Below are 21,056 nucleotides of genomic sequence, written 5' to 3' on the forward strand. Positions count from 1 at the left end.
CTGTTATACAACATTTCTCCCATTCATTGAGGTTTTTAGACATTAATTTATTCACAACCCAATACTGAATGTCATTTAGGATGAGGTCTGAACTCAGGTTCGTACTTTGAATCTTTTCATTTCGAACCGTTCTGTTGAAACTTCGCTGCCATTCTTGGTTTGATTGCTCTGATGTGTGATCCATTCTGGGCCAAGCCTCAGCTGTCAGATGAAACTAACACCCTGAAAACTGTGGCTTTTCTTCTTCATATTGGGACAACACACAAATATTATTGTTCCAAAATGCCAAAGAAAAAGGCTGTCACACTTCGCAATGTTCAGAAAATCAAGAGTATTTGATCAGCAGCCTTTGATTGATACTTAAAAAGATAGTTCAGATCTTTTAAAGTGGCTCAAATAAGTGCAGCAGCAGCTATCTATAGCACTTCCGTTGTAGCCTGGGCTACATCTGGCAGGGATATCATAAAATGTCTGCCGGAGTAACTGTGTAATGTGAAACTGAAAGGAAAGTTATTTTTTAAATAGTGTTTGCATTAACTGATGGGAAATCTGAGTTTCTTTTAGGATGACAAAATCATCAGACTAGCTGTTAGCTTGTCCTCTGTTTCTCCAAACGGAAGTTCTTCAAAGCTCTATCTACAGCAGGTACAATATGAATTGTTCAGAACCTTTCCACAGAACCTCACTTCAAACGATCTCAACTATTACTTTAATCATCTATTGTCCAACAGAAGCAGTGAGTGTGAACTTAGTTTATCACACTATTCCTTTGCATATTGGTTGTATGAATGTGAAGTACAGAAAACCTGGAATGTATTGTAATATTGTTAATGTAAGATAGCACTGATCTAAAGTAAGGACCTAAAATAACCATTTTTTGTTCTTCTTTTGTTTCTTTCACATTCTGGGTGTACTATTACTATTACTATGTGTGGCTTTTATGTTATTAGGGCTGCATGATATCAGAAAAACATGGGATTGTGATATTATTGTTGAACTTTGCAATGACGATCTACCACAACATTTTCTGTGTTTTATCATCTTGATCTCTATCATCTTAACCTGATGTGGGCATCAAGGGTAGTAAGAGTCCATCAGACTCACCAAATATATTATAGGCATATAATGTACGAATGCATGACTCTTGGAATATAAAAGTATATGATTTCTTGCTGTCCAAACAGCCCTTTGTGGTCTTGATATTGCCTACATTCACATTGGTCAAGCAATACATTTTTGATGCATAGTACAAACTATATATTATACTTATATTATATTATATTTATACAGATTTGTAATCAGAAAACCGTTGCATCGTGGCCTGGCTGCAGAGGTGGTGGTTTTTAACATTTTTTCCTATATAATCTATGCGCTAATCAAAGAATTTCCAGCTGACTGTTGAGGCACTTTTTCTTTCCCAGTGTTGCTCCTTATCCCAAAAACAAACAATTTAAGTTAAATGTTCTTCTGTCAAATGCTCCCAGAAGAAAGGGCGGCATAATTAACATTGAATTGTTGGCATTTCCTACCTCCTGCTCCCTCTGGAAGACAACCACTCTTCCCCCTTTATCCCCGGTGGCCAACAGCTCCCCCGTAGAGTTAAACTCCACCGTTGAGATAATGTCAGCTGCAACACAGGAAGCAGAGCAGAGAGAGAGAGAGGAAGAAAATGTCAGTGTGGACATGGACAAACTTGTTCGAGGACCAGACAGGCAAAAAGAAAACAAAAGTGGACTGACTTGAGAAGTGAGCAGAACCAACCCACAGAGGAATATTTGACACAGATACCCAGTTTGGTGAAATATGTATTAGTAGAAACCACTGGGTGAGTCACTGCATGATAGTCCAGCCTCTTGTCTGGATAAAGTGAGGTGATTTGATTGCGCTCCTGCGTTTTTGAAGGGAACTAAAAAGACATTCATCTCTCTACAACCGGCTGAGAACCCATGCTGCGTCGCTCCATCACACGCCACACTCACAAACCTTACAGACCTGCGATTTTTGTTGCCTATGCTCCAGTCGTTTCTGCGCGTCTCAGCATAGTTTCACTAAAAAGTAAATAGCAGACACCTACCCTTAAGGTAGCTTCTCCTCTCCTCCTCATAGACATACATCTGCCTGGATTTTGGAGAGGCTAATGGTGACTGTAATTATTATACAGCCCCAGGCTAAAAAGGCAGAGCATTATGCCTGTATCTTTCTCTCTCTCACACACACACACACACACACACACACACACACCACACACCCACACACAGCCGAGGCTTGCCCCTCGGTTTTGCACTGACAATAATATTAACCAGAAAAAGAGAGAGCTTGTTGTTTTGTAACCCCCCCAACTCGCGCCCTCTGTGGACCTGCTGCTGGCGGAGCTCTGAACAGGAGAGGAGAATGTTGCTATGGAGACCATTTCCATCTCGGCAGTTAGAGTATATATGGGTGTGTGTGTGTGTGCGTGTGTGTGCCAATAGCTTCCAGACTTAGTTGCTGATGCTAGCTGTAATTCAGCATACAGACAGAGAGAGAAGGAGAAAAAGTGCTGCAATGGAGTGAAAACCTGCCTCTGCATCTGTGGGGGGGATGAGTGCGGCTCGACGCAGCACACAACTTCACACAATAGAGTCAGTCAGGCTCGTCTCTTTATATAAAGCTCTCACACATGATGAAAATGACTATGTTGCGTCTTCGTACGTGTGTGTGTGTGTGTGTGTGTCCTCATCTTGTTGGAGTTAATTGTTAGAGAGACAATCGCATCCTACAGACGAGGCCAGAGGGATTTTAATGGCCCTGAGTTAATAATAACACGAGGTAAGAGCCAATACTAATCAGATTTGATTAAAGAAACTAATAATCTTTAACATGCGTACAAGACAAAGTCTGACCTAATTACAGCCTGGGAGAATAGCTGTCACGTCACACTGTTGTGGCATGCTCTCTTTGCACGTGTAATTGCACTTTCATACCCGTGCTTGCAGACCTTATGGAGGCACAAGAAAAAACACACACCACCACCTTCTTCCCAAACACCGTCAGGCCAAAGTCAGTGGTGGGAAACAGGTTAGCTAAATCAAAGCTGTCTCTTTCCTTTCCCCATCATCGACACATTAAGTCACCGAGAGCAAACGGTAATTGATGGATGCCATTTAACAAGTTTACACGCAGGTTCGACTTTCATTCATTTCTCTGTCGGCGAAATGCGCAGTAAAATCACGGAACGCTGCCACAGATGAGTTTTTCTGCATGCAAATGAATTCAAACGAGACAAGGCAATAAATTCAGAGTCACCCACTGATGGAACTCAGTTTAAATGGCAACATTTTTTATTTTTTTTTTGTAAATTAAATTATTTCGGGGGAAGTGCACGCTGACTGGTTTGAAGAGTTCCATTCTGTGAGACTCAGAAGGGTCAAGATGGACGAGCAAAAGCAGCAACTGTGAGATTCAGTTGATCAAATGTATACTTACACACAGTGTCTATCTCTCTCTCTCTCACACACACACACACACACAGCTTCATCAGCAGACCATAACCAGATTAAGCCCATAAATCCTGTGGCCAGCCAGGTCTAACAAAGATAGGTCAGCGATTCTTGATGCTTCAGAGGGATGTTTCAGATAGGACACATCCATCAACAGTAATAATGCAGACAGGCCTGTTGGTCTGCTGCTGTAATGTGTGTGTGTACGACTGAATTAAAACAGGCAGGGTACAGGGTTACAGTGGTACCACTCTGATCCTCCCCCCTTCAGCGCTGCTGTATTGACAGTCAGCAGCTGGATGGAAACGTAGATATGCATTGATTCTGGAATGAAAACGATGCGCGAGGCACCAGAAACATATCAAATTAATTTATGGTTGCCTGAGAGAAGCAGACCAGGCAGCACGGAACAGAAATAGCCACTAAGAGCAACAATAAGGCAGAGAGAAGGGTGCAGAGAGGGGAGGTTTGTTGCCCTAAATAGAGTGATAAAAGATTACCCCGGCTAACCTTAACCCAACACTTAATCCTGTCTTGGTGGAGAAACAAACCAGACATAGAAGAGAAGGGTTGCGTAAGACATCCAAACCCCCAAAACGGAACGTGCGCATGGAAAACTTGTTGCGTAAGTTGTGTACGGTAATTTCAGGTTGAAGGCGAGCGGCTTGGTGACGTGTGGAAGCGTTGTTTGTGTTAGACATGGTGGAGGAGAGGATTATGTCACTTGTGCCGAGCTGCCTGCTCCAAAGGATCAGGCCAGTGGATAAATCCAGGCTGTTCTCGCACTCCTCTTTCACCTGCCAGTATTGTTCTGTCGTTGATTATAGATGAAATGCACCGTTCTGTTTCTTTTCTTTTCTTTTTCTTTCCAGAAAATGAGCCCACGTGAGCAAAAACTCCCATTCAGAAAGACATAAAGACTATTTCTGAGCTGATAATGACTTAATTTTACACAGGCAAGAATGAGGATCAATCAGAATTTTGAGTGAACCTTACCAACCTGGTAGCCAGCCATATGATTAGAGCTTTATTTGGGCTTTATTAGCTGCGCACAAAGCAACAGAGCACAATGCAGCCCCCTTCATCTGAAGAGCACGACTCTTTGTAAGATCTGGAGAGAACAAGCTAATTAACCTGGTTTCTTCAGGAGCGGCCTTTTGAGACTGACGCCGCGTGTGTGTTTGCCTGTGTGTGTGTGTGTGTGCGTGTGTGCGCGCACGATGTGGTCTTTCAACGCATGTGAATGCGTGCAGGTTCTTTTGTGCGTGCGCTTTTTATTTCTTCTCTCCTTATTTTGTCGGTCTCAAGGGAGTTAAAGGCAAAATGGGCGAGATGTGTTACTGCTCCTCTTCTCACACTTCATTAACACGTCGCCGTGGCACACATCTGACTGCAGACATAACACGGGACAAGACGGAGCAGGAAAAGACACGAGGGTGCTGAATACCAAGAGGCATCATTTGAAATGCTTTTTTATTTGGTATTCCGTCAGAAATTGAAAACAGAGGGGAGATGCCGGGGGTTGGGTAGGGTGGGGGGGAGAGTGGAGGATGCGTAGAATTAGGAGCTGATATTCACTCTCTATCTGTCTGGCTGTGTCGCTTTGGTGCAATCCCTTTCATCTTGTTGTTTTCAAGGCTGAATCAATGATTAGACGTCTGCAGCGCAGACTGAAATCTTGTCTTTATTCTAGAAACATAAAAGATCTTGAGGGGCGCCGCTTCGTCGGCAAGGCACGGGAATGAGGTACCCAAACTTACAAATGTATCCCATCACAGAGTGCAGAAAAGGTCAAACAAAGCTTAGCCTTCAGGGGAGCTGCGAATGTAATGATTTAGACCCACGGCACGAGGCAGGATGCCACGTAACGATTGAGAAATTGAATATTTTCGTACAGTAGCAACACAACAGACAATCTTTCATAAATCCTCATTAAATTTTCATGGTGCCCCCACCTTAATAAGAAGCTAATCAGGGGATGAAAGCAGCTGCCGAAGAAAGAGTGCGACTTGCCCCAACTTCACAGCTTGCCATTAAGCCCATACCACCACCTCCCCACCCCCCATCGCACGCACATACACATTATCTTTCTGGGGCTGTAAGACGGGGGGGTGATGTGAGTGTTTCGTGGTGAATAATGGATGGGACCTGAGGGGATGGTGGGCTAAGTCTTTTCATGCCGCGGTCCTAAAGTGTGGCCCCGGGCCGTTTGCACTGGCACAGGCCACCAGGCGCCGCTCTGCTCTCGTCGGAGGCAATAAAGGCTGCGAGCGCGCCGTTGCGGGACTCCATCAGCATTCGGCGGGGCTAAAGAGGTCACACGAGCATCAGAGAGATGCAGAACAGAAAAGCCGAGAGCGAGAGATGGAGGGCGAAGAAAAAAAAGAAAAAAAGAGGGTAGAGAGAGGGAGGAAAGGATTACATGTCCTACCAATGGATCTGTAGGGCCAATGTTCCGGTGACTAAATTGTAAAAGACCAGAAGTCAATACCAAAGCAGACATTACGTTAGGCCCTGTCTCTGAGTAAGAAAGCTATTTACATTTTTAACGCAAGTCTGTTGCTATTTGACACCAACGTCTATTATCTAAAGGAGGAGATTATGAAAATGAAGCGAGATCCACCGCCACACAAATCAACCATTCCATCACCACGAGATGCTCGTCTATAGGCAGCGGCTGAATGCAGATAAAAGTGTAATGTTCCTCCTTAGAGACAATAATGATGCTTCTGGAATCTTCCCTTTGACATTAAGGAGATTTTCATCTCGTATGCAACTATGAATGACCAGCTCACATTAGCGCGCGCACACAGAGTCAAGGTAACCACCAATGGAGCCGCTGAGGCGTGGGATTGGTGCGAGACAAAGGTCAGCACCACTGACATCATTAAAATGTGACATCATTAAAGTGCCCTGCTGCTGTGGGCGAGCACGGCCTGATAGGAAACCCCAACCAGCTCACCACCCAACAAGGACCTGTGTTCATGTGTGTGTGTGTGTGTGTGGTCTGAACAGACCGAGCCTGATGGAGTATGTGCACTTTGGTGAATTTATGAGGTAGACCGCGACACAGAGCTGTGTGATCTTTGGCTGTAGACTGACTGCATCACACACACACACACACACACACACACACACACAAAGAGACACACCTATTCATGATCTATAAAGTGTGACAATCAGTCATAAATTACAGCAATAAAAATATAACAAAAGTGTAAAAAAAAGCACAGATGGGCCACCAACGAGACGGTCCTCTGCTTTCAAGGAGACAGGTTTTCCAGTTCTGTCTCATCCACTCGCTTCAGATCCAACGAGAGCACAGAAAGCGTGAGGCAGAGAGAGAAGATTCCCCTCCTGGTTTTTTTTTCCTCCTCTCAGCTCACACATCAAACAAAGATATCCATCATTCCCACCCCCACTTTGCCTTCCCTTGCTGTGAACCAGTGACTGTGTGTTTAGCGGTGACAGGAAATCATCTACTAAGTGTTAAAGCTGAGCAAATGATGGGGGGCACTCCTGCATGGAAAAGCCACACCAAAAAACAGCATACGGTGAGACTTTTTGCCTTTCAAACCTTGACTTTGCCTCTCCTCCACCCTGCAGAGGCACCTGTAACCTGAGCTCGGGGCTAAAAGAAGACGCTGTGGTGGCTCTGACCCACCCTGCAGCGACACACACCCTCCAAAAAAAAATAATTCTCTGTTCTTTTCCACTCAAGCAGTGTCCATCATTTGCATAAAGATTTCAGCCGATGACTCCATTATGAGCTCAGTCATATTTCAAATTAAAATAGGTTCTGAATCCTGCAGGAGAGTGGGTGGTAAAACCAACCAACCAACAAACAAACAAAAAAAAATGTGATGATGTGAAAGAATTTAAAGCTTTTGCTGCACGGAGAAGACTATTTAGGCTATATTTTCAAACAGAATGATTAGGGCCACAGATCTACACAATGTGTGACATTTGATGCGAAGAAAGCAGCCAGAGAAAGCCTCACAATGGGACTGATTGAGAGGCTGTGTCATTCTGAGGTGGAAATACAGTACTGAACTGATATGTTAATGTTGGTATTTAAAAAGACCTGCTGCACTTTTGAGATTAAATGCCTGCATGACATCAAGTCAAACGGTTTTCCAATCGAAATTATATCCACGCAAGCAGTCAGTGTTGCTCTTATCTAGTCTATTTAATGATCTCAACATCAAACAGGTTATCAAATGACAAATACACAGCATTTTGAGCTGCAGGAAAACAGCTATTGTTCAGTGCTGGAATATGAGCAGCCATACATTGCATGTGTGACTAAGAGAGAGAGAGAGAGAGAGAGAGAGAGAGAGAGAGAGAGCCTGCTGCATGTTTCAATGGGCTTCCTCCAAAATTCGGAGCATTTTTCTTGTCTTCGTCTCTCAACAAGTGAACGATTAAAACCTCCCACTTTCCATCATTTTAAACAGCCTTAATAAAATAAAACGACGGGAGCTGCTGTACTGCCTGCTTTATAGTCATTCTAAAATTACAGATATGACTGGAAACCACCTGATCCAGTCCAGTCACTGACACCACCTGCGGGCTGGATCCTTTATATAAGCAGAGTTTTCCTTCACTGTCCCCCGGCGGCAGCTTGTGTTGAGTTTAAGGTGATTAAATGAGCCTAAATGACATCATTACACCGCTTGACAGAAAGAAATTCATTTTTATTACCCAGACTGTTTTGGCTTGATGGGGTTGCCCCCCTGACAGTTCGAGCCTCTCATTGGCTCGTCGTGTCTAATTGGCTTAATTTCCTGGTTAAAGTACCTTCGGTTGCATAGTTGTGGTCGCGCAGGAAGCTGTTGTTGATTTTCCGGGTGTCACTCTCCTCCTCCATTGATGAATCGGCTGCTTCTGGATCCTAAAAGCGGCAGACCTGCTCCCATCATCCTCTTCCTCCTCCTCCTCTTCCTCTTCCTCCTCTTCCTCCTGCCCCGGTACCGTCAGCAGGCGGGCTGCGGGAGCAGCGGGGGGGCTGTCATCATGGCTCCAGATGATCCCCCCGGCGAAATCAACGCGGTCAGGTCTACCTGCGATGTCTAATGCTCGGCCGGCTCCTGCTGTCCACACCTCAGTCACGGCGACGCAGAGCCAGAGTCGATGGATGGATGGATTCTTAGAGCCTAGATTTGATTGCGCACATCAGATCCTCTCCTTCCAAAAAAAAAAAAAGAAAAACCCAACTCGAGCGGATCGCATCCCAGAAAAAAAAATGTTTTTTTGTTTTTGTTGTAGTTGTTGTTTTAATAGTAAACCCTTGTGTCTTCCTATAACCCCGCAGTGGCAGCCGCTTCGTAAATCTCTTCTGGAGGATTTGAGTTTAGCCAGGCGCGATTTCCACCCCTCCTCCTCCTCCTCCTCCTCCTCCTCCCGATTCCAGCGGGGAGGGCGGGATTATGCGTCAACGGGCTCACTCCGACACCTCGGCACGTCCGTGTCAGGCTCTCTCCAGAGCCGCATCTTCATCTTTCTTTTCTCCAGATCACACAGGGACCCCCCCTCAAGACACACACACACGCACAGACACACACACACACACGCGCACGCACACACCCAGTCACTCATCCATCGGAGCGCGGCGGCACAGCTGACTCACTGTGCGTCTGTTTAGCGCAGAGCTGCTGCTGCTGCTGCTGCTGATGATGATGATGATGCTGAGCCTCTTCAGCAAAGGGAGGGGCCCCTGCCTCCCTGCTGCCTGGCCCCTGGCTCTTTAAACAAACAAACAAAAAAAGCCACCAACATCAACTGTGACGCCCAGTGGGGCCACCTCCACCTGAGAGAGACCACATTCATGTTGGTCAAGCTGTATGACCTGTCACCATCCACCTGTGTGCGTCCGTTAGCAAAATATCACATTCACTTGGACGGATCTTCACGAAAATCACTTAAAGTAATGACTAGATGTACACCTAGGCCCTAATAGCTTTTGGAGACAGCCCGATTCAAGACGGTTGCCACACACTACTGACTTTAAAAATTAAAAAATGGTTATAACTCAGTCAATTATACAGATACTGAGCTAAAATGTAGCGAGTCGGTAGCTGAAAGCGAACCCCTAACACACATTATGAGCGGTGCGCTAACAGATCGTGCAATAGATTTGTTGAACAATTCGCTATGAACCATTTGGAGTCATCTTTGTTTGTCTGTTGGCAAAATATCTCATGAACCAGACCATGGATTTTAATGAAACCTTCAGGAAATAACCACTGGATGTACATCTACAACTTATTAATGTTTGGAGCCAACCCACTTTAAGATGGCCGCCACAACTAGCTGACCTTAATAAACACAAAAATGGCTCTATTTCTGTGAATAATGCATATATGGTGCTAGAATTGGAAGTGTTAGCAGCTACTCATTGTGCAAGATCTTTGCTGAAATCTTTTGCCTTACCTGTTGTAGTCAAGCCTTTTAGTTTGTTAGCAAAATATTTCACAAACCATTATCTTTTAGAGTCAATCCAATTCAAAATGAACAACACAGCTAATCAACATTAGTCAGCACAAAAATGGCTACAACTCAGTCAGTTTTAGAGATAATGAGCTAAAACTCGATGCTGTAGCAGCTGAGAGTCATTCACAACACATACGTTGAGTGTGAGGTTTTGCATCATCACACAGAATATTGCATTAAGTTATTTTTGAGGTTTGACCAAAACTCTGACATGTAGGGTGACGGGCGATATGCATTCCTTCAAGAAATGCAGGGCTTTTAATGTTCCTTTCTGCATCTGGACCCTGTCCCTCACAGCAGGCATTTCTTTTTTCCATGCCAGGAGAGAGCCTTTACAAAACACATGACTTGGCACATTTGACTAGAGGGTGTCAGATTCAGAGAAATCAGGGCAAAAAAGGGACACAAAGGAGTGATATCTGGTGAAAGAGAGCAAGGGGGAAAGAAAGGGAGTCATAGAAGAGACCTGAAAGAAGAGAGGCAGAAATAGGAAAATGAAAAAGCCCCGACGCTGATTAATAAGATTAGTAAGGTCGCCGTCTGCTCCTCTTTCTGGAAAGATCTCATTTCCATGCTGAGTTTAATAACAGAGCACACACACTGAGCCTCCTTGGTCAATCCTTAATCCGTGAGGTGTGTGTCTGTGTGTGTGTGTGTGTGTGTTGCATCTCTGCCCTTATCTACTCACTTTACTCTAAAATCTCTGTTCCCACAAAGGGACAGGGTATCTTCCTTCCACGGGCTTCCATGCACGGAGCATCCCCAGCAGCAGCAATCAAGAGATTGTGGAACCCCCCCTCTCTTAAATGCATTAACTGTCTAATCCACGGGAACCATTTGCACATCCAATCCCCGCTCCTCTGTTAATGGGAATCTCACTGTGAGGGGTGGTGGTGGGCTGCTCATAGGAAAACATAAAAACAGGGCCTTCATACACATGCTATTTTACACCCCATCACCTTCCAACTTCTATCTGCATTGGAATACATTACATGTTGGGGGGGGGATAATATCCATGCAGGGGGATAATGAAGGTCGGAGCGTTGGAGAATCACGTGTTTCTGTATTTACACTCTAGTGCTCCTTTAATGAAACCTGCAGAGAAATGCTGCCATCCTTGACCCTCTTAGATCTGACTGAGCGGTCAGCGGTGGTTCCCATCTCTATCAATATTTAAGCAGGATTTACGGGGACAAAAGCAATGCACAAAAAAGACTGGGCTACAGCCGAGCGGAGCGAACAGAAGTTAAAGTGAAACAATGTGGTCGCTAGAATGAGGCCACATGGTTGAGAGGTTTGAGTTTTGTCAGATTTGGGAGGGAGGGAGTAAAGGAAGTAGGTGTGAACAGCAGTGGTGGCAATTAAAGAGATATATTTCTGCTAAAAAAATAATAAATTAAAGACCTAGCATCTCTTATTGTCATACCAGTTTTAAACCAAGCTCTTCTTATTCTAAAATATGATGGAATTTTTTGCCCCTGCAAGATCAAATGCAATCTGTCTATGGTTGGAGCATGCGTTGTCAATGACTCAGCTACTACCAAACCAAATTTTAGCTTATTATCTGTAAAACTGACTGAATTATAGCCATTTCTTTGTATTCAAACATCAATTAGCTATAGCTATGATATGATATTTATGTTTTCTAACATTTTTATTCACACTTCTGCACTCCATGACTTATTTAATCCCCAGAACCTCCTGCTACTTGTTCTTCTTGGTTGCCTCACTTCTCTCGCTCCCCAGACCTCAGCTCCTGCTCCACTGAAACCAGTGACAGCACGTCTACAGCCCAGCTGCCGTGCGCCGCATTCGCGGGAAACGTTTGGGGGGGTGGGGTAGGAGGGCTGTACCAGAATTGGAGAGCATGTCCTCAATTCTCCTGGAGAGTGTGGACAAAGTGGGTTAAATTAGGCTCGAGCAGCACCAAACATCGGGACACAATCACACGGCAATGATATTTTAGTCACGCCCAATTGCGTTCCTTGATGTGAGGTAATTACTTGACCCAGGGATGCAGGTGTGCAGGGCCACAGGCGGCAAAGACGCCGTCTGCATACCAAGCAACACGTACAAGAGGAGATATTCCGCCACACAGCAGCTGGGCAACCCAATACTACCATATTTCTCTGCAATTACCCCGCATGACTGCAGTCAATAGTGTATTGACCAGATGATGATGATGGATTTAACTAGGTTAAGACTTTTTTCTTCTTGCTGTTTTTCGAATAAAAACATAGTTATGGTAAAATAATCTAAAGTCTATTTATGCGCACAATGTACACTCAACGGCCACTTCATTAGGTCCAAAATGGTACCAACTAATGGGGTTGGACTCCGTGCTGTCAGAACTGCCTTAATTCTTTGTGGCATGGATTCAACAAGGTGTTGGACACATTCCTCTGACATTGTTGACATGAAAGCATCAGACAGTTGCTGCAGATTTATCAGCTGCACGTCTGTGATGTGAATCTGCCGTTCCACCACATCCCAAAGGTGCTCGATTGGATTGAGATCAAGTGACCACGAAGGTCACTGGAGTTCAGTGAATCCAGACTCATCAGACCAGGCAATGTTTTTCTAATCTCTTGTCCAATTTTGGCGAGCCTGTGTGAATTGTGGCTTCAGTTTTCTGTTTTTAGCAGACAGGAGTGGCACCTGGTGTGGTCTTCTGCTGCCGTGGAACCATCTGCTTCAGGGTTGGACATGTTGTGTGTTCAGAGATGGTATTCTGCAGACCTTTGTGGTGACACGTAGATATTGGAGCTACCATAGCCTTTCTGTCATCTCAAAACCAGTCTGCCGCTCACTGTCTATTTATTGAAAACAACTTGCAGTTTTCTGGCTTATTTTTAAACAATAAATGTTCAAGTTAATTGTGTGAAGGGGCTGCGGTAGCTCAGTGGTCAATGCTGCAGTCTTGTGATCCTGAGGCTACAGGTTTAAGCCCAGGTTCCATCAGGAAGGACATCCAGTGTAAAAAAAAAAAAAAACAATTTATAGGAACCAGAAGTTGCCAAAACATGTCAATAAGTTTTATAATTCACAAAAATGTCTCCGCCTAGCATTTAAAAAATTATATATTTTTAAGCACCTTACTAAAGCACTCAATGCTCTGTTAAATTGAAAGACTTTGGCTGTATTTTTGTTCAAATTTGTCAATATTTATGACCGTTTGTATAGTTTATTTTTATACTGTTGAAATTTTAACAACCTGCCATATCATAAAACAAAATGAAGTCAAAATATATTAAAGATAAATTAATAAAATATGTAATAAAAAAATATAAATGGAAATAATGTGGAATTAGAGATAAAAAATAAAAGACATTCCATAGGGTCGTCAACACAGAAACATTATTACATAAAAATCTACATAACAAGAACCAAATAGTTTGACAAAATCTGACAGAAGAAAAGTTTGTACTACATAAGACCATAAAGTCATGGTATCCAACTGTAAATCAGGTTAATATAAATGGGACTATATTTACAAATACAACAGAGGTTTATTCGTGTGACCGTCACTCATATCTTTCAAGTTTTGATCTGTGATCTTCACAGGCACGCCGTGTGTTATTGAACTTTATCAGAATCCAGAAAAACCTTTTTCAAAAAAGGTGACGCTGCTGTTAGAATTTCATACAGTTAAGCCTATTTAGCTCTTGAGCTGATTTGATATGGCTCCCCTCAGAGAGACAAGCCGCATCAGAGCATGCCAGCTGAGCTTCGAAGGGCGTCATGGTCATAATTTTCCCTTGCCGTTCCCTGATTTCAGCCCCTTTCTGTGTTATCAAGCAAATCAGAATGATAATCATTAAGTAGCACGAGATTCCCCCTCCGAGCTTTCACGGCCGTCCATTAGCCCGGTATCCCACCCTGGCCACCCCGGCCTGCTCACACCTTCTCAGTCTGCCCTTCCTTTGCGCTTTTCTCTGGAGATATTTATTCGGCATTAAATCATGACCTCTGTAAAAAGTAAAACGCAGCCACTCGTGTGTATGTGTGTGTGTGTGTGTGTTTAAACACCACAAAGAGTGAGTAAAACAGAGTAAAGAAATACCCACTCTGCCACAAGTTTATCACCTTCTTTAATGTGACAAAAGGCTGTTTCTGTTCCATTAATGGCGTGCAGATGGAGATACATGGCAGTAGGTGAATGAATGGAGTGCGAGGCGGTGGGGGGAGGGATTCAGATGGATAACGGAGGGACCTGGGATATGAAATGGGAGAGAAGATAAAAAAAAAAATTTAAAAAAGATGGATTCATAGTTTTGGTAGAGGGGCATTAAATCAAGCCTAGAGGCTGCACCTAAATCAGCAGGTTTTACTCTTGGTGTCACTCCAATTAGATCAGGATGAGACTAATGCTCCACTGCTCTGAGACTTCGGACCAGCAGCGGGATTGGATTCTGCCCCCTCTCCCCCCCCAAACTTCCCCCTTCTCTCTTTTTCTCTCGCGCTCTCTGCCTCCCTTGATAATAAATTAATTGAATAGAATGTGTGTACAACGATTAGCTCGAGACAGAGCATTTTGGATGAAAATTAATCAACTGGAATGATTCTGTTACTCATTCTAGTTATTTATACACTTCCAAGATAAACACGTGAAGCATACAGATGTCTGCTTTAAAAAGGTATCCTATCAAAAAGAAACAATGAAAAAAAAAACATGAACACACACACACGCGCATGCATGCTGCAGATTACGAATTGTTTTGTGAATCCACAGTGTAGTCCCGCTGAGAGGAAACGATGCCACTTAACAGAAAAATCGTTGCATTGTGCTGCTCCGGTTGCTAGGCAACAGCAATAGAACTGGCATTGCAACGCAGCACAACAGCTGCCCACGTAATTGGACAATTAAGATCTTAAAAAATGTCATTATTTCGGTCATATTCATCCCAATAAAAAGGTTCAAACACATCCCGACACATTTTCCACCGGCTTGGGTTAATGGGACGAACACGAAGAGCTCGTGTTCAGAGGCAGAGCTGGGTTTCATGACTGGAAATGATCAGTGTGGCGTTGAAAGCAAGAGTAAAACAGCACTGCTCGGAAAGCTTCACACTCACACTGTTTGTGTTGTTAAGTATGCTATATTTATCTGACGGCACTTTCTTCTCTGTGGACAGATGAAAAGACCGACCAGTAGAAAGTAGGTTAAGCAGGTTAGCGAGCGACTACAAAGCCACCACACTCCCCGTGCAGACCCAGGAATCCGTGCACCACTTATGTTCAGCACCGCGGACAGCTCTGCACAAAGCAGACGCTCAGGCTAACAAGAAAAAGGGAATGCTCAAAGGAAATTCACAAAATGCAGGTTTTCCTACTTAGGCAACTCTTAGGTTGGACTGTGACAGTTTAAGAGCCTGGAAAAGGGCATTGTTGTGCTTTTAGGTAAATACGTTTGTTAAACTAGAAGCCCCAAACCTCAAAAGTATAGTTCAGCTATTCTGAAATGGGTTCCTGTGTAAAAGCTGTAAATACTCAATAGCTTACTTGTTGTAGATATCTTTTTGAATAACTTCAGACTGAACAAAAATAGTTTATTCCAACCAGACTGACAAGCTAACTGCTAATGTGAGTGAGGCCAGGACCAAAGTGGATTGTTTCCAATTTAAAACAACTTCTAGCTTAAAAATGTTTTAGCGATTATTGAGAATGCTATTTTATAAACTCTTACATCACGATCAATTTCGCATTATCTTGTTATTTACATAGAATTATGAGATTATTTACAAGTATAAACCGAACCAATGACTAGCTTTAGTGCTTCCAAAACATCCAGATATCCCGTCTGACAGGAATTTCTGCTGAAATAACCATGTAACGCAAAACTGATGGCGGTGGAATGGTTTATAAAAAAGAGTTTGCACAAACTTATAAAACCTTAACGACTCAATCTGTTTTAGTGTGGAATCTACAGTGGATTGCTTTCCTCTTAAAACAACTCCAGTCTTCCAAAACTTCACAGCAGTTCACATGAACACAATTTTGTTAACAATTACACGATCAATAACATCACAATGCACAATTCTTTTGGCAGAAATATTAAATTCTTGCTAGGTGTGACCCTATGAATCCCCAGAATTGCTAAAACTAGCTGCTGCTGTTTGCACTTGCAAACACCACAGAATTCTATGTATAAATAACCACATAATGTGAAACTCACAGCAGTGTCAATGTTATGATAAAAGCTTTTGTACAAACTTCTATAAAATTTTGAAGAGTGAAGTTGTCTTTAGACGGCAGCAATCCACTTTGGTCTTAGATGCATTTGGACTAGACGTTAGCTCGTGAATCTGGTCAGAATTAAACTTTTGTTTTTCAAACTAAGGTCATTCAAGAAGCTATCTACAACAGGAAAGGCAATTATTTATACCTTTTTACACATAAACCTACTTTAAAATGGCTGAACTATTTCTTTAGGACCATGGTTCTCAAAATACGTTGCAAATAACATTTGTATTCGTGGTACTCAGAAAAAACTTGAGCACTAACAATGTACAACTTAAATAATAAGCTAATTCATCATTATAAGCTGCACTGTGATGTAAAGCCTTCACACAGAAACAAACAGAAAGATGAATGGTTCAAAGAAATTACAGCCTTGGCTCGGAAACAAAAACTACATTAAATAGAAATGCAAGAGAGAATATTTCAAGAGTACCTTGAATCACAGTGGTAACCAATGTGCTGGTTGCTACTTAAGCAGTGCCAGGGATGTCTGCTAGAGAGAAAAATGTGCAAAATGTGGGGCAGAGGAAGAGTAAAGACCACAGTCTGTGTGGTGCTGTTCTCAGCATCGAACCTGCAGGGTTTGGCCAGTTTGCTAGTTCAGATATCTGAGACATGACTAAAAGCTTGTCAGCTTGCTGTTTTTTTATTGTCTGTTATAATGGAGGTTCTTGGAGAGCTTAGTATTTTCTGAGATGGTACTTATATTCATAATTTCTAAGGGAAAAAAAAGCAACTACTGTGACAATTTTTTTTTGCCATTTCGAAGAAAATCAGTCAGTGAATCAACCATCTCTTCATCTCTTAGCGCTCCATCCAAGCAGCACTGAAACCCATTGTACTAATGACTAACACGGCAATAAACTGTTAACGGTGCAGTAAAACCACCCGCCTTGTACCAGCCATATGCGGGTTACATTAAACTGGACAGTCACGGTTTAATCAGCACCAGCAAATATCACTAATCAGAAGAGCAGCAGTGCAGAAAAAGCCTGACCCCACATTTAACCCCCCCCACCTCCACTCCCCCACCCCTTGTTTTTGCACCACAGCTTGCCAGGAAAGGTTCCCCTGCAGCCATTCAGTCGTGTTTCAACCAGTCCCATGTGACAATGGGGCATGTTCTCGGTGCACATCGGCTCAAGAGCCACCCCTTCCAGCACCCCCCTCAACACACGTTGCACACACACACACATACATACAAAAAACCCAAAAAGAAGCACAGTGCTTTATGACAATAGTCCACTCTGTCAACAACAAAGACAAAACACATGCGCGCAAGTAACACGTTGAGGCTGTAATCTCTAGGAAAATCCCATTTGGCAGAGCAGCTGCCAGCGTGGATCACAGCTAGACTGTAGTCATGGTGCCCACAGGGTGGCAAGCTGTCCATCTACACTTTTCTATCAACTACACACACACACACAAACACACACAGATCGAAGAGGGATCAGCCCTATCCCACTGTGATGATAAATTCTCACCACTTTCTACTTTAATAGAATCATGTCAATAAGCTCTATCGGCCAGTTTCTCATTTAGAACAGGCTTAATTTTTATTGCTCAGTGTATTGATCGAAGGGGGGAGGGGGGGGGGTCATCTGTGTTGCAAAGTAGCCTCTGGGTTTGACATTTCTGATGTAGCAGGGTGAGAAGACTTGCTGGCAAAAAGTGCTCCATCCATCTGTCCATTTTATCATCCTTTCTGTCTATCAATGTATGAAAGAGAGTAACGAGCAAAACGTTTTGAAGCATTGCAGTTTTTTATGATTGCTTACTCACACTTTTCTTTTCCACGATTAGCAAAACTTTACAATCAAGCAGCAAAACGCTGACCCACACTTGTACAGCTATAAGCACAAATTCAGCCTCTCACTTTTTGCAAAAGATATGGATCTATTTTAGATGCAGAAATATGTCATAATGTCACTTCTTTGTCATTCGTCAAAATACAGGTTTTCAAAGATTTGTTCACATGTTTTTACAAAAATGTTTCATTTTGCAAAATGGGGTCTTCTGCTAATTGGATGTGTGATTGTGCTTATTGGGTAATTGTTGAGAGAGAAAGAGAGGCTGTTTTCAAACGACCATAAAACAAGTGTCAAGGAAATAATCTTAGAGCACCACCTGCTGGCTAAAAGGAAATATTACACACAACAACATCTAAAATAGTCATTTTAGTGTTGGGTGTATGAATGAATACAGATATAAAGAGAACAAAAACTTATCAGAAGCCAATAGTATCATCTGCCTCTTTGGCACAACATGGATAACAAACAGGTAACAAGAAGACATTATTTCTACTGACAAAATTAATCAGATTATTAGTGCACATATTATTGAACAAAAGAGACATAAGCTAAAAAAGGTTTAAATTGTGACCATCATGTAATCAGTCATATGTAGAGAGAAAATATGAACACAGCTAATGATCTGTTTTAGTTCAACAATTCATTTTTATTTCCTGTTATTTAAAATCACTACCTTCTTAAGTCAACAATAATGGCTGCAAGAGGCAAAATAATATTTTTAAATTTTTGTCATGAGATGAATTAATAATGATGATGAAGTTATTTGGTGGTTAAGTATTTATTATGTAGAGTTTTTAGTTTTTACTCTTGATAAACATGATTTTTTTTTTTAACTGAAATGAACTTGTATATATTGCACACGCATATGCTGTATTTCTTATGCACCGCTTTTCATAATTATTTTCTGAAAACACAAATTTGTTTCACATTTTTCTGCTTTTTCACTGTGTCCAATTAACATCAGCTGAGCGGTCAGCTAATTCGACTTCATATAAACTTGAAGGGAGGCTCTCTGCTATTTTATGTTGTATAAAGAGGAGCACTCATGCTCAAACCGTCATATGGAGATAATTCAATAAATATTAATGTGTCCATTTGGATTTATGGACTGAAGGAGGTTCTGTTTCCTGCAGTGATTTCTCCTTTAAGCAGGTTGTAGAGTAAGCCTTCATTAAAGTCTTCTGTTCCTTTTATTTCAAACACTATCGACCAAAAATAGTCTAAATTCAGAAGAAAAATATATTTTTGAAAATAAACAAATGCTTGTTTATCTGCAATTTTCCCCTTCTGTACTACTTCAAATTAAATATTGTCAAATTACACTAATTTGTGCATGTGTGTGAGTATAAGGTAACATTTCAATCCATTCAGGAAGTGCTTCAGTTTACATCCTGGGACAATCAATAACAATTATATTAGTAGAGAAAAGTTAAAAGAAGAAATGGTAAAGTAGAGTTAGACACAATATGTCTGTGCATGTGTCCTGGTTAAGAAGATGCCTGCATGTGAAGTGACACCATCAATATGGAGTCTGTATTCTGTCCATCAGTGCTCTCAGAAATAATCACTCCGGCTGCACAGAAGCTGCAGGAGGGCTCTGAGCTGAACCAGCACCCAGAGGTGGAAATGTGCTGGGAGCAGCTCTGTGAGTCGAGTGTTCCCCACAAACGCATGAGGTCATACATTTGGGCACGCACGCACACACACACACACACATGCACACACGTGCAAAAGTAAACACCCTTGCGTGCATTTCTGAGGGGAGTCAGACAGACGAGGCAGTGAAGCAGCCAGCTTGGGAGCAGAGCTCTGCAGATCCACTTCAGTGAGCGTACAGTGAGTGAGCACACGGAGGATGTTTGAGGGGCAGTCAGATCCTCTGTGCAGCGCCAGCTTCTGGAACCGGATCCTGCCGCTTTATGTCAAGAGCTGTTTTTAATCACCCGCCGCCAAAAGGCAAATGCAGGCAGTGTCTTGCCAGTGTCAGTGTTTGTGTTCATGTGTCTGTTAGCAAAATATCTCATGAACCTTTGGACGAATTGAAGTGCATTCAACTTACAATAAGGGGTCACTGGATGTACATCTGGGGGTGGGGGTAGTCGTCATCCAATTAGATAGTTGGAGGTTCAATTCCACCAGTATGCCACATGTCGAAACGTCCCTGGGCAGGACACTGAACCCCTCACTGCCCTTAGATATGTGCCCAACTGTATGTATGACTGTGATCTAAAGCACTGATTAGCACTCTATAGACTGATTTAATCAGATTATCTATGACTGTGACCGGAAATGAGGGCAGAGATTGTGTTTTGAAGTGCTTTGAGTGGCCTTGAAAGGCTCTATATACAGTAAGTACAGTCCATCTACAACTGACTAACTTAAAGTGTCAACTCGATTTTAGATGGCTGCCACAGCCAACTTGGAAAACATAAAAATAGTTATATTTCAATCAAGATTACACAAGATTACACAATCGCAAATTCAACACTCTGGCAATTTGTTGCTGTTTAATGCAGAGTCAAAAAAAGGACACGTCCAAAGGAACACAGATCTGAAAATGAATAGCTTTAAGTTTGGGGTAAACGAAAAACAGGCCCCGAACGCAGACAGCCAGGCCTAACTGCACACCGTCAATACTAATGACATCAGGGCACAAAGCATTGCTATGGAAACCTGGAGGCCTCAGCCCCCCCCTCCGATATGGTTTGTGTACCGCCAAAAGACAAAACAAAAAGACCAACAAGAAAGCAAAGGGTGAAAGGTGCAAAAAAAAAAAAAAACCTAAAAAACAGAGAGGTAAAAGGAAGGAGAGTGGAGATGAGGATGGAGAGGAGCGGGCCAAGACATCAGAAGGACAGAAAGAAGGAGAGGCCGTGGAGGCGCTGGTGGCTGGTTAGGCGCCAGCTTCGCTCCAAAAACAGGCAGAGCAGTGTGTCACAGCCAAGCCTGAGACTGCTGTAAAAGAGCTCCTTCCTCCCAACAAAATCTGCACTCTCATCTTCTCCCCCCACCCCACTCCTCCTCCTCCCCCCCC

At 42.8% G+C, this 21,056-nt stretch overlaps 1 protein-coding gene across 3 annotated transcripts in view; it reads right to left on the bottom strand.

Annotated features, from left to right (window-relative positions):
- The window catches only part of LOC108245816 (serine/threonine-protein phosphatase 2A 55 kDa regulatory subunit B beta isoform), a 44,766-nt gene that overhangs the window by 10,895 nt on the left and 12,815 nt on the right, over window positions 1-21,056 (bottom strand). Inside the window, exons 1-2 of one of the 3 annotated variants that reach the window (XM_017433019.3) lie at window positions 8,280-8,849; window positions 1,530-1,627 (exon numbers count right to left, since the gene is read on the bottom strand). In XM_017433019.3, the coding sequence (XP_017288508.1) occupies window positions 1,530-1,627; window positions 8,280-8,349 (168 nt within the window). In that variant the 5' untranslated portion in view covers window positions 8,350-8,849. Of the gene's footprint in view, window positions 1-1,529; window positions 1,628-2,074; window positions 2,130-8,279; window positions 8,850-21,056 lie in introns of those variants that run through there. The other 2 variants (XM_025009798.2, XM_017433018.3) reach the window with 2 other exon arrangements.

Source organism: Kryptolebias marmoratus, linkage group LG9 (genome assembly GCF_001649575.2).
Source record: "Kryptolebias marmoratus isolate JLee-2015 linkage group LG9, ASM164957v2, whole genome shotgun sequence".
NCBI lineage: Eukaryota > Metazoa > Chordata > Actinopteri > Cyprinodontiformes > Rivulidae > Kryptolebias > Kryptolebias marmoratus.